Genomic DNA, 13,626 nt, shown 5'->3' with positions numbered 1-13,626 from the left:
CGAATTGTCCCCTTTGCTAAGTAGGGTCCATTTCCCTGGTTTGCAGTTGAATGGGAGACTACATGTGAGCACTGTATGATATTCCCCTTAGGAAAGAGCATCTGAGGTTCCTGCCGGTTCCCTCCCTCCCTGGCAGCCTCTCTAGATAGGGCTGAGAGAGATGCCTGCCTGAAACCTTGGAGAAGCTGCTGCCAATCAGTGCAGGCAATAATACTGTGTTGAGCTAAAGCGGGCCTGCTCAATTTAGGCCCCCTGTTTTTGAGCTACAGCTCCCATAATCCCCAGCCACAGTAGCCAATAGCCAAGGACTATGGGAATCTTTAAGTCTACAGGACGGTTGAAGTTGAGCAGTGCTGAGCTAGAAGGACCAAGGGTCTGACTCAGTATAAGGCAACTCCTTATGTCACAGGGCAATACAGTCAAAGAGGTGGTGCTCCTGGAGACATGAACGATCTGGAATGGAACAAGTGGGAAGAGGAAAAAGGCGAGGGGGGAGTTGTGGTGGTGAGGCAACAGGAATTAGTAGGAAGGAGTTGTTGGGGTGCAGCTTTATTGTGTGGAATGAAGGACAATATAGCGGGGGAAGCTGATGGTTTCTTCAAACCTAAAGGAGGAACTATGAGAGGACTTTGAATTCTTGGCTAGGGGAGAGCTGCCAGGGAGGTGCTACCTGTAGTTATGCCCCTAATAAGAAATGGATCCCTGGCAGGACAGTCAGTTGAAGGAGCAACAGATGAGGCCGATCTGTGGGAAAGCACCAGAGAGGGCAATCAGTCTGAAGCTTCTCTCATCCCCTTTGCTTTGGGGGTGGATAGTAGGAGTGTGTGTGTGGGAGAGTGTGACTAAGATGAAGTGAGGTTTATAAGGGGGCTAGCCTGTTAATGAAATGATGCTTGGCATGGCTTGCAGCCCTGCAGTTGCTTCTGCTCCATTCATGTCCTGCTCCTCTTCTGACCTTCTAATGAGAGAGTCAGCATTGTGTGTGGTTAGAATGTTGGACAAGGACTGGGGAGACCTGAATTCAAATCCCCATTCAGCCATGAAACCACTGGGTGACTCTGAGCCAGTCACTCAGTACAACATGTATTGCTAATGTTGTCCTTGAAGATAGAGTACCAAAGAGGTGGGGTTTTTTTTTGATACTCTGCAGAAGGTAAACAGCAGCCCATCTCTCAGAACTGCCACCCTAACCCCTATAAGCTTTTTTTACAATTGCCTGGCAGTATGATGTCCATTGGTGTATCAGCAAAGAGCCAGGTTCTAAGATGATTTTTTGATACTCTGCAGAAGGTAAACAGCAGCCCATCTCTCTCTACTGCCACCCTAACCCCTATAAGCTTTTTTACAATTGCCTGGCAGTATGATGTCCATTGGTGTATCAGCAAAGAGCCAGGTTCTAAGATGAAAGCAAATTGCCCCCTTGAAATTGCTGTACATGTTACAAATGTCTATACGGTAGACTTCTTCAAATGTTATGTGAGGGCTGCTTTCGGTAGATGTGGCAGTTGTGTGTTCATGCTGTTGCTGCACTATGAAATGAAATAGTAAGGTAAAATTGTACTGTAGATTAAAAAATTGTTTTTAAATATTTTAATTGGTTTTAAATGTTTTGAATTGTTTTTATATTCTTTTGAGCACTGTGATTTAAATGGTGTGTGTTTTTATGTCTTTTTAAACTTGTTGTACCAGAGCCTTTGGATGGGGTGGTATATAAATATAATAAATAAAGAAAGAAGGAATACACAGATTTTCAACCAATCTAAGTTGACTTTGTTGGGTATCCTGCTCATGAGCATATGTACACACAAAGACTCTCGGATGCTTTGATAAAGCATATTTTCTGATACTCAAGTGGGACTGACTGGTCTGCTGTTCCCTGAATTGTTTTAAATGCACATTTTCATTTACCCCTTGAGTAATTTCTCAACCATGCTTCATATTGTGTCTCGGCTATCCTGACTTTGACTCTGCTTGTTTGTACTTTGTGTAAGAGAGAGTGACCACTGTTCCCTCTAATCTTTTTCATCTGTGTGCGGAATGCATTGTGTTCTGGGCAGCAGTATCGAGGCAGTGTTTGTGCAAATGCATTCGGAGTGGGGCCTTCTTGATTCAACCTGAGCAGGATCTAAAACTAATTGAGTGGACAGACATCAAAAAGCTGGTGAGCATGTGCACGTGCCTTAGAGGGAACGGTGAGAGTGACTCAGTGTGTGTTAAACTCTTACGTAAAGCGGTAAAAAGCAGATGCACAGGGTGAAATAGATGCATTCTGTTCTCCTTTCTGTCCCCTTAGTTTGGTTCCTGTATTCTTCTTCCTTTGTCCTAAAATACTACCCACCCATCACTTTGAGTACACAGAACGTTTCTGATAAGATATGCATGTTCATTGGCACAGTACAAAAGCAATAGTACTTTACTGGGAAGGATTGTATATTGATTATTAGATAACGCAATTGTCCATTGTGGTGTGTGGTGTTGGTGGGGGTGAGGCGAATGGCTCTATGTTTGTTAAGGGAGGAGAGTTAGACTTGTGGTTTCTAGCATAGTCTCCTTTCCTAGGCAGGATCCACCTTGCTCTGCATTTGGCTGGCAGGACTGACAGAGGAGGGCTATTCCCACGATCAGGCGAAATCGGGCTAGGGGAGCCTAGCCCAATTTCGCCTGATCGTGGGAGCCACCGGGCACACAGGCGAGCCCAGTGGCTTCCAGGCAGCTAACCTACCAAACTACCCCTCCCCTTAAACTGGGTTGGCGGAGCGAGGGCTCCGCCAACCCGATTTTTCTAATTGTGAGTTGGCGCGGCTCGTGCCGCAGCAACTCACGAATAAATCCCCAACCGGGAGTCTTAAAAGCAGCCTCCCAGTTTGGGGGTCTCTCCAGTATGCGCTGCGCTCTCGCACAGGGCATCCTGGAGCTTCCGGGGGCCGCGCAGTCCCCGATCCTCACAGCCCCTGCCGGCTCCAGAACGGAGCCGGTAGTCATGTGGGCGGCCAATCCGGCCTTCTGGGGCTGCCGCCCTGCTCGTCTGCAGGGAGAGTGGGCTTAGCCCGCTCTCCCTGCAAACCCTATAGAGGTGGGTATCCTTGATCGTGAGACCCGCCTCAGTGTGTAGCTAGAGGAGAGGGGGCCTGTGTTCTCCTCTCTCCTCAGCGGCCCCTCGGAGGGAGATAAAATAGGGGTGGACCTGGTGGGGGCCTCAGGAGCTAGGGGGCCTGGGTCTTAGGACCCATCCATTCAATTATACTTACACCCCTGGACAGAAGGAGGGATAAAATAAACAAAGCAGGCATGTTTACTGTGTTAAAATTTCATGCTTTTATTATGTGGTGGTACTGGGCAAGTGTTAATTGGCTCCGCCTCTGCACTGCCCAGGCTGGCTCCACCCACCACCAACCTGCCCTGCCTGGCACCCACCAGGTTGCAGAAGCCACCAGCTGCCACTGTTTGGAACACATGGGGAATGAGACTTCATAGAGCTAGAAAAAGACTAGAAGCACAGTGAGATAAGATGTTCATATTCTTCCATACTACAAGTACTCAGTGACTCACTCACTCACTCATTGCCATGAAATTTCCAGGCCATAAAATGAAAGTTTGCAGGTAGATTCCAGACCTTGGCCACACTTGATCAAAAATCCAGAACCCCAGAGGAATTCATTAATGTCTTGGAGAATGCAGAACTCTCCCATTGAGAAACATGGGGAATGAGGTAGACTGCCTCCAAACCTGGAGGATCTATTTTGTTGTCATTCAAAGCTAAAGCCTATAGTAATTGATAGTCCTTCTAACATCCTGATTCTCTCTTGGGGCCATCAAAGTTATATCCTGTGGCTGGTCTTCCTACAAAAGAAGTCAAGCTGACTCACCACCCTCCCTGACTCACCTCAGAGTACATGAGTTCTTGCAAACATGTTTTGCTCAAGCTCTACACCTGTGTCCAAAGCTATATCCAGAGTTAGGACAGCTGCAGAGGTGATGCTTCCCCTTATAATTATCAAAATCACAGTGATTTCTTCTTCTTGTCAAAGTTGAAGGGATTTTTCAAAGTTCTTTGGGGAAATGCAACATCAACATCAGAACCAAGAACAACATGAGGTAATTCTCTGCAACTGTGCTTGAAATGCCTGATGGGCAAATACCTTCTCTATCAGAGAGCCCTGGGGCTGGGATTCTGGGCAGGTGGGGCCTCTATTGGTCTGAGAGTCCACATAATCCCCCTTGCCTCTGAAAACAATGGCTGGATTCCCCCTATGAGAGCAAAGTCACTGGAGATTCAGTCTCCCAAGAGGTCTTTGACTTCTTCTAAGGAGCTGATAATAGATTTCAGAGCCCTGACAAAGAGGACTGCCTGTGGCAGAGAGACCCAGAATGAGCCATCTACGGCTCCTACTCCTGCTAGTGCTTCTGCTTCTGCCTCATGCAGCCTGTGGAATGCTGCTGTCAAAATGCCCGACTAATATGAAAAGGGATCAGCATAAAGCAGTGAACTACTACAGGCCGGGAGACAACCTGATTACCGGGATCGTATCTCCCAAGTATGGTGACTTCCAGCCATACGTCTTTCACATGCCTCCCTCAACCACAGTTTTGTGGTAAGCAGTTCTGTAGTGGTGGTGTCTGCTACTTCCATTCTGAACTTGCCCACTCCAATGCTTCTTATTGAACAGGGACAGCCCCTATTTTCTGGTTCTCTTCCCTAGTAAGTCTCTCTCCCTACTTCTCAGCCTATCAAGGGAGATTTTGGGGCTTCGTGAACCTGGAGGCATCATCTAGTTCTTTGCCTGCCTTTTCAGATGCTGAGGTTCATTTTGAGCATTTCCACATCATAACGATGGATATACTTTAGGTTTTTCTAGCATAATTTTTTTCCAGAAGAGCAATTGCCGTAATTTGCGTTACATTTTGCAAATGTTACAGAGACTGTGGCTATGGTAGTCCTTTTGGTGGGGCTTTGATACTTCCTTTGGTGGTCTGAATGCAAAATGCAAGGATAATGTTAACTTCCAACTATTACTGGCATAACTGTCTATTAAGGTAGGAAATATTGTTGGGTTTTAAAAATAGAATTTAAAACGTTGCCAAGACCACCAAAGGTCCTTGCTGACATCCAGATGAATGTTGAGATGGCTCTAATGCAAGAAAGCTGCATAGGTGCACAATACCATTGCAAAAATTGTATTAAATTGCACCCTTATTCTGTTGCACCAATATGTCTTGCAAAACATACAAGAGGGAGGATTTTCAGGCAAAGATTTGAGACGTAAGACGTACCTGTAGCTAATCACATGCATGGCAGCTCTCGCAGGAGTTTGTGAGCGAGCTGCCAGGAGGGGGAGAGGAAAGCAGCTGCAGCAGCAGAGAAGATAAGGCCAACAGGCAGGCCGATAGGCGGGCAGGGAGAGAAAACAGCTGGGTGGGCGGAAAGAAAGTGGCAGCCGGGGGGTGGGTGTGGGAGAAAGTGACTAGGGGGCGGGAAAAGGTAGCGTGGTGGGGAGAAAGCAGGGGGGCAGATAAAATGGGGGGGAAAGAGAAGGGGGAGAAAGAGGGGGGGCTGAGAATGAGGGAGAACTAGAGGTGCAGATGCTCTGTGCCCTGCCCAGCTATTTTTAAAAATTATTATTTTGCTTGATGCAAGCTTTTTCTAAAGTCAAAGTGTGGAGAATCTGATGTACTGTAATCGGTTTTGGTCACTTTGCTTTTAGACAGAACTTTGGGCATAGCAACAGTTCCTAAGGGAGTAAAGAATGTTTGTGGTTGCTACGGAGCAGGGCTATAGACTCTCTTGCCAGTTGCTGTGAGTTATGGAGAGAGAAAACAGCAGTTGACAGTTGGGGCAATTGAAGAAGAAGAGTTGGATGCTGAAGATGACAACAATGGAAGGAAAGAAAACAGAACAGAACCATTAGGAGACAATATACAATGTGAAAGGAAGGAAAGTGGAGAAAGAGAGAACTAGAGTTGAAACTATCAAGCAACTAATGTTATCCTCTCACTCCATCTGGATTGTATTGGTATTTTATTTATTTACTTACTATATTTCTATCTCATTTTCCCTCCAAGGAGCCCAGTGAGGTGTACATGAGCATGTTTATCCTCACAAAAACTCTGTGAGGTAGGTTAGGCTGAGACATAAGGGACTGGCTCAGCGTCGCCCAGTGAGTTTCATGGCTGAACAGGGATTTGAACCTGGGTCTCTCCAGCCCTAGCCCAACACTCTAAGCACTACACCACACTGGCCATCTCAGATCGGTATTGGCAGCTAGGGAGTTGTAACACGTAATGCTAGTTTCGGTTGCATGAGATCTTCAGTTGCATAGACTCCATGTGTCTATTCCAGTGAACAGTCAAATCTGATTTTCCAGTCCACCACACAGCCTGCCACTGGCAGCCATCCATAGTTCCAAGTGTGAAGCTGGAACTCTCCCCAGTCTAATGCCATATTCATATTGTGGTTTTTCTGGTCTGTGACTGTAATAAAGTTGACTTACTATTACCTTATCCATGTTACCTAAATTGCACAATTGTTAAGGGTGTGATCCTTAACAGCCACAGTTTCCTGACATTTTGGAACCTGAGAGAACAGAGAAAGCCCTTAAAACAATATGTTAAACTGAAAGAGGTTTTTGTGTTCCTGGAATATCAGTTAAAGATCTGTACTTATATACTGTTATTTACTCACGGTGTTCAATACATGCACAGTAATATATTTTGTTTCATGTAAAAATGGTTATGATATGCCATGTTAGTCTGGTTGGTTGGTTGGTTGTGCCATTGAGTTGGTGTCAGCTCCTGGTGCCCACAGAGCCCTGTGGTTTTCTTGGTAGAATACATGAGGGGTTTACCATTGCCGCCTCCTGCTCAGTCTGAGATGATGCCTTTCAGCACCTTCCTATATCGCTGCTGCCCAGTATAGGAGTTTCCCATAAATTAAACAAAAAGGCAGCACTTTTAAACAAACGTTTTAATGCATGAGCTTTTCTGGGTTATAATCTACTTCTGCAGATGCAAGAATGGTCAGTTAGAGAGAATAAAACATTCTGTATATTTATAAACAGGCAACTACTTATGAGAGTAGTTTTGATGTGAATTCGGTTCATCCCTGGGTCCGCCTTTTAGTCAATCAAACAGACTCAGTGGGAATCAGTTAGAGGCTTTTTATTGCTACTGCAGTTTAGCAATAGGTAATCAGTGAGCTTACGCTCTCAAACTGATTACAGTTTGGTTATAGGTGCAACTTACATTTATACAAACAATCTGAATGATGCTGACACCCTAGACATAGTATACGTGGCAATAAAATGGTGGTCTAAGTATCTAGTACGCATGCGAATGATTCATTGTCCATCTGGTGATTACTCCTTATTTGGTTAAATCCTGTTTTCTTAACTGTCAGCAAAGAACAGTGAGAACCTTGTGAGAACCAAGTTCCATAGATTCAATTTAGTGGAGAGAGATAATGACGTTGATCATGAGAGGCAGTGATGTCCCTGAGCTGGGCTGGGGTTACTTTAAGTTAGAATGAGGTATTCTGGGCAAACATGGATGTCTTAATTATGGATGTCTTAATTAAGCTATGGAATTGCCTGGCAACAGGGACACCACCATATCCCATTACAGGCTTGTCATCCTCTCAAGCAGCACAGGGGCATTCTCTCTCCCCCTCTGTCCCTTGCGCACCTTATCTGGGGATGGGATGACTTGACAGGCACAAAGTGCTTTGCTACCAGAGAAGAAAGACACGTAAACTGGTGTTGTATGGTCACTTCGTGTTGTCCCAGAGACCCATATGGCTGCCGCATTCTGTACCAATTGTAGTTTGCAGACTATGTACAAAGGCAGCCCCACATGGAGCACATTGACTACATTTCTGTAGTCAATCCAGGAGGTTGCTAGCATATGTACCACTGTTTTAAGGTCATTTGCCTCTAGAAATGGACGTAGCTGATGTATCAGCTGAAGCTGATAAAAAGCACTCCTGGCAACCACCTCAACCTGAGAAACCAGGGAGAGCTTTGGGTCCAGGAGCACTCCCAAGCTACGTACCTGATCATTCAGGGGGAGTGTAATTCCACCCAGAACAGGCAGATCTAAACCATCTCTTGGGTCCTGACCCTGCATCTTATTTGGATTCAACTTCAGTTTGTTATCCCTCATCCAGCCCATTACTGCCTCTATGCAGGCATTTAGAGAAGATATGCCTAATGGGGTTGGCATGGAGAAATAGATCTGGGTGTCATCAGCATATTGATAATACCCAACACCAAACCTCCTGATGATCTCTCCCAGCTGTTCCATGTACATGTTAAAGAGCAATGGAGACTTTATGGAGCCTTGTGGAACTCCACACTTCAGTTCTTGCTTAGCAGAACAACAATCTCCAAGTTACACCATCTGGAATCTGCTAGAGGTAGGAGCAGAACCACTGTAAAACAGTGCCACCCAATCCCTCCACCCACAGACGGTCCAGAAGGATACTTTGGTCGATGGTATCGAAAGCCAGAGAGAGATCCAAAAGGATCAGCAGAGTCACACTCCCTCTGTCGATAGCCAGTTGGAGATCATCCATCAGGCCGACCAAAGCAGTCTCAACCCCATAGCCCACACAAAAGCTAGTTTGAAATGGGTCTAGATAATCTGCATCATCCAAAACTGCCTGGAGTTGAGAGGCCACCACCCGCTTGAACAATATCGGACCTCTGAAAAGTATACAGTGTACTGTGCTTGATTGGCCAGCAAACTCGCCTGACCTGAGCCCAAAGAGAATCTATGGGGCATTGCCAAGAGAAGGATGAGAAACATGAGACCAAACAATGCAGAATTGCTGAAGGCCGCTAATGAAGCATCCTGGTCTTCCATAATACCTCATCAGTGCCACAGGCTGATAGCATCCATGCCACGCCGCATTGAGGCAGTAATTGCTGCAAAAGGAGCCCAAACCAAGTACTGAATACATATGCATGCTTATACTTTTCAGAGGTCCGATATTGTTCTATTCTACAATCCTTGTCTTCTTGGTTCCATGTAATATTCTAATTTTCTGAGATTGTGGATTTGGGGTTTTCATGAGCTGTACGCCATGATCATCACAATTATAACAAATTAAGGCTTGACTTATCTCGCTTTGCATGTAATGCGTCTATCTCATATATCAGTTTCACCTTTTAATTTGCATTACTGAAATTAATGGACTTTGCACAATATTCTAATTTTCCGAGTTTCACCTGTATACTCTGTGTGTGTGTGTGTGTGTGTGTGTATATAAAACTTAAGAGGTCTTCCAACTTGTATACCTTCATCATATTTTAAGCAAGGACACCTACACAGATTTTCACTTCACAAACTTCAACTATCTATTGTAGAAGGCGGATTTAATCTTCCGCATTTTCATTGGGCATTTATTTGATCTTCAGTTTTAGGCTGCATCAATGAGTCCCAGGTTTCAGTTACACCTTTGACACAGCTTGAGAGTTATTATTTGACCCCACTGAAATCTTGGCAGGTGCCCAGTTCATTTATCCAGCTAAAGCTTTTGTTGTCATGGCGCTTTGGTCCTGATGCAATTGCAGATTCTGAAATCTTATCTTTATTTTATTAAATGTACCTAAGCCTGTAACCTCACTCTATCAGAAACTTAAAGACATTGATAAAATTGATATCGATTATATCCAAGATCTTTAGAATAATGGTCTTGAATACCCTATTTTATTAAATCAATGGCGGGTCGCATTGAAGGTAATGAAACATGACTTTTTAGATCTTAAAATATGACTAATACTACACAAATGTTTATTCCATGTCTATTGGACACCTCAGAGAATGTTTAATAAGGGATGGTTGCAAACTGCTACATGTTGGAGGTGTAATTTGTACGAGGGTACACTTCCACATTTGGTTTGGTCCTGTCTGGTTATTGCACTGTTTTGGTCGGAAATTCATAAGGTAGTCAATATGACCTTGCAGTTATCATTGCCTGTTAAGAATGTTCGTATTTTGTTGGGGTATGTCCCCAGCATATGGAATTCAGCACTACATCAAGAACTGTGGATTCTCTGTGCTTGGTGTGTTGCTAAAAGGATTATACAATACAACACTGGAAGGACAATCTACTACTGAATTTCACCTTTGGATTTTTGATCTGTGTTCTTTGTCAGCATTTGAACAGGGGTTTTTTATCGCCAAGGTAAAGAAGAATTCTTAGCAATTTGGTAGAACTTCAGTGATCTTTTTGTGCTTTGAAACATAAGTCAAATATCCTTAAAGAAACTGTTGTTTTGTTTGTTTTTATCCCGCCCCCCCCTTCTCTTACATTGGTTGTATTCTTTTATGTTAAGCTGTGTTAAGGGATTTCTATCTGTGTTAAGGGATTAACATTAAGGGATATTAATTAATTAACATTAAGGGATATTATTTATCCTGTTAAGGGATATTAAGCTGTGTTAAGGGATTTCTTTGTTTTTACCCCCCACCCTTCTCTTACATTGGTTGTATTCTTTTATATTAAGCTGTGTTAAGGGATTTCTATTTTATTTTATTTTTAGTTATATTTACATGTATTATTATCATCCTTTATTTTGTCTATATACTGTAACCTTATTGCAATAAAGCGGTGGGATCTTGGTTGCCCTCTTCTGCACCTTTTCCAGTGCTGCATTTTTCTTCTTAAGATGCAGTAACTAGAACTGTATGTAGTACTCCAAATGTGGCCACACCATTAATTTCTACAAAGGCATTATAATTTTAGCATTTTTATTTTCAATTCCCTTACAAATTATTAAAAAAATGGTTTTGATTTAACCCCTTTTGATTTAACATAATAAGGTTGTTCTCGTGACCAGCTATACTCAGGTAGGGCAGCCCAACCTGGCTATAGCCCGGTCATGAGTTGTTCCTGGGTCGCTCCCAATCCCGGCCCTCCACAATAGGATAGACTGGTGTTTTATTTAAACCAAGGCTAATAGTGGAATAGAAGGGTGTGAGTGCGTCCTTCTACCCCATTCCCTATTGTGTGAATGCTCAGGATGCCACATTGTCAGAATGTTCAGACTGTGTGTGAATGCTCGGGCTGCCACAATGCAGCACATTCATGGTGTGGTGCATTGTGGGAGGCTGGAGGACTTCCTCCTCAGGCTCGCGGCTCTGCCACTCAGCGCCACATGGTTCATGTGCTGTGTGAGCGACGGAGCTGCCTGTACAACTTTGATCGTGTGCAGGGAAGCAGGTAGGAAACTGAGTCCCCGCCAGCCCTCCCCACCCCCAGCATTTTTGGTTGGGAGAACACACCTATTGTGTTTTGCTCCATAATGCTTTTATGGACCCATTCAGTGCCAAAAATGGACCAGAATTGTGGAATGGGTTGAAAGTGTCAGTGTGGCATTTGCTATCCAGGCATTTTTCTTTAAATGACACCCCAGACATCTCCCAGTCCACAACCCCAATGGCGTGAGATCCTTGCCTTTAACCTGATGCAGTTCCTATTGACTTTAATATCTTGATCACATGTGTTTATTTTGGACTTTCTGGACACTCTCATGTATGTTTAGGCTTGCAACCCTCAGAGCAATCTGATGCATGTTTACTTGAAAAGAAGTCTCATTGAGTGAAATAAGACGTACTCCCAAGCAAGCTTGCAGCCTACATTGGCTCAGGCCTTGAGGACGGAGGAAGAAGATAAGCTTGCTTTCCCTGTGTGTGGACGCATTGCTCCTGGCTACGAAACCCGGGCATACTTTGCACTTCTCAGCTAGGGGGCAGGGGTGCCATAGTCATACTTTGCCTACAGTGCCAAAACTCTAGGGCCAGCCCTGAATGCCTGAATAGCACTCCTGCAACACACCTAAGACTCATTCTGATGATAAGCATGATCAAAGTAGAAGGCAGCAAACCCAGCATATTCTGCTCATGGAGACTCACAGGAAGCCCTCCAACTCAACCCACTCAGAAGTGGATAGCCTGACTTTTTAACCTAGATTTTTAGCAACATAGACTGAAAACAGCAGCTACTCTACCTCGGAGTTTGATCATGTGTTGAATTTGCTGTGGTAAACCACTTGCATGCAGCTGCTGGCTGTCTCTATCATAGAATCCCAAGGCTAGAGGGGCCAGGAAGAGGAGTTTTTTTAAGTCTTCTCTGCCTGGCCCCTTTAGCCTCGGGAATCTATGACAAAGTTGGCTGCCAGAAGACAAAGCTTTGTTTTCCTTTCCTGCAGAGCTGGCATCCTTCATTGTCTGAGGGTGAGTTAGCAGAAACACACAAATCCTTTGTTTGTGGGTTGGGAACCAAGTGTTAGCCCTTTCCTCCCACAAAACACCCTCGGATGAGAATATGCTCTTCTTTCTTGTTGCAGGGTGAGCGATCCAAGGTACTGGCACATCTTATCATTCCTCTTTGCCATTCAGGACATCAATGAGGACTCCAGCCTCTTACCCAACCTCACTCTGGGCTACAACATCTATGAGACCTATTTTGATGGACGGACCACTTCCGATGCCATGGTAGATCTCCTGTCTGGTGGGGAAAACAATATTCCAAACTACAAATGTGGAAGAGGGGATCACCCATTGGCTGTTTTTGAAGGGGCTGAATCTGACATCTCTATTCAAATTTCAGCCATGTCACGCATCTACAAAATCCCACAGGTATGAAAGGTGGTGGTGTGGAAGAGACAGAAAATAAGATTCCATATAATCCCATCTTGCAACCTCTGCAGAGAATTCAAGAAGGGAGAATAGGAGCAACAAAAAGTTAGGCAGAAGATCAGAAAAAGTTAAGAAAGCTGAAGTGGAAAGTGGCTTGAATGAGGTATCGTTTGTCCTGGCCAGGGGCATCATTAGAGGCTAGCCCATGGGGCACAGGCCCTGACTTAATTACTCAGAGCCTCAAATCTCATCAGCCACTCCTTCCTCTGCTACCTAGTGGATTGGGGTGCGGGCATCTTCTGAAGTCACATGGGAAAAATAGAGGGATCTCCATCACAAGCCTCACAAACTGGAAATGTGGAAATCTGGATCCAGAGCAGGGGAGAGAGTTCATCATCTCACTTTGCTCTCTACTGCTTTTACCTTGGTAGATGCTGTATTATAATATTAGATAATTTAAAACACACACACACAGTGATTCTTCACAGAGTATGACTGAGTTTAATTATCACAAGGGAACTGTAGAACTGAGCCTCAGATCTTTTAAGCATACAGCAAGGCCCCTGCTCCTGGCAAACACACATAAAGGGTATTCACATGAATAACACAGCAGGTGGGTGAGGGGAAGGATGCACAAAATAATACCTCCTCCCTGCAGACGAGCATCCCACATTGATGGGAAGCACAGGCTGCGATCCCACACGGGAGATGCTGCTACACACAGTGCAGATCTGCAGTAGCCGGGACACACTGCCCAGGGCTCCAGATAGCCCACAATGCACTGTGTACTGAGTGCAGTGCACTGGCAGATTCCCCCATCAGATGTTGTGCTCTAGGCACCCATATAGTGTCTCCTTGGGCTGCATGCTGTCCAAAGAGAGACACAATCCTGGCAGCTGGATTATGGGCGACCTCGTGCCCTCAGCCCTAGCTAAGAGCCGGCCTTCAAAGCAAGGTTAGGCTGGGCAGGAGCCCTGAGATCTGTGTGGA

The 13,626-nt window shown here is 44.8% G+C and overlaps 2 protein-coding genes across 2 annotated transcripts in view; both read left to right on the top strand.

Moving 5' to 3' along the window:
• Positions 1-13,626, top strand: part of LOC128346277 (vomeronasal type-2 receptor 26-like) — a 389,368-nt gene that overhangs the window by 246,658 nt on the left and 129,084 nt on the right. The gene's annotated exons all lie outside the window — the stretch shown is intronic.
• Positions 5,771-13,626, top strand: part of LOC128343879 (vomeronasal type-2 receptor 26-like) — a 45,609-nt gene continuing 37,753 nt past the window's right edge. The window contains exons 1-2 of the mRNA XM_053293313.1: positions 5,771-6,011; positions 12,345-12,636. Coding sequence (XP_053149288.1) covers positions 12,490-12,636 — 147 coding nt within the window. The 5' untranslated portion in view covers positions 5,771-6,011; positions 12,345-12,489. The remainder of the gene's footprint in view (positions 6,012-12,344; positions 12,637-13,626) is intronic.

Source organism: Hemicordylus capensis, chromosome 2 (assembly GCF_027244095.1).
Source record: "Hemicordylus capensis ecotype Gifberg chromosome 2, rHemCap1.1.pri, whole genome shotgun sequence".
In the NCBI taxonomy this organism is placed as follows: domain Eukaryota; kingdom Metazoa; phylum Chordata; class Lepidosauria; order Squamata; family Cordylidae; genus Hemicordylus; species Hemicordylus capensis.
The sequence above is the reverse complement of the archived record's forward strand: the minus strand, read 5'-3'. Positions and strand labels throughout refer to the sequence as shown.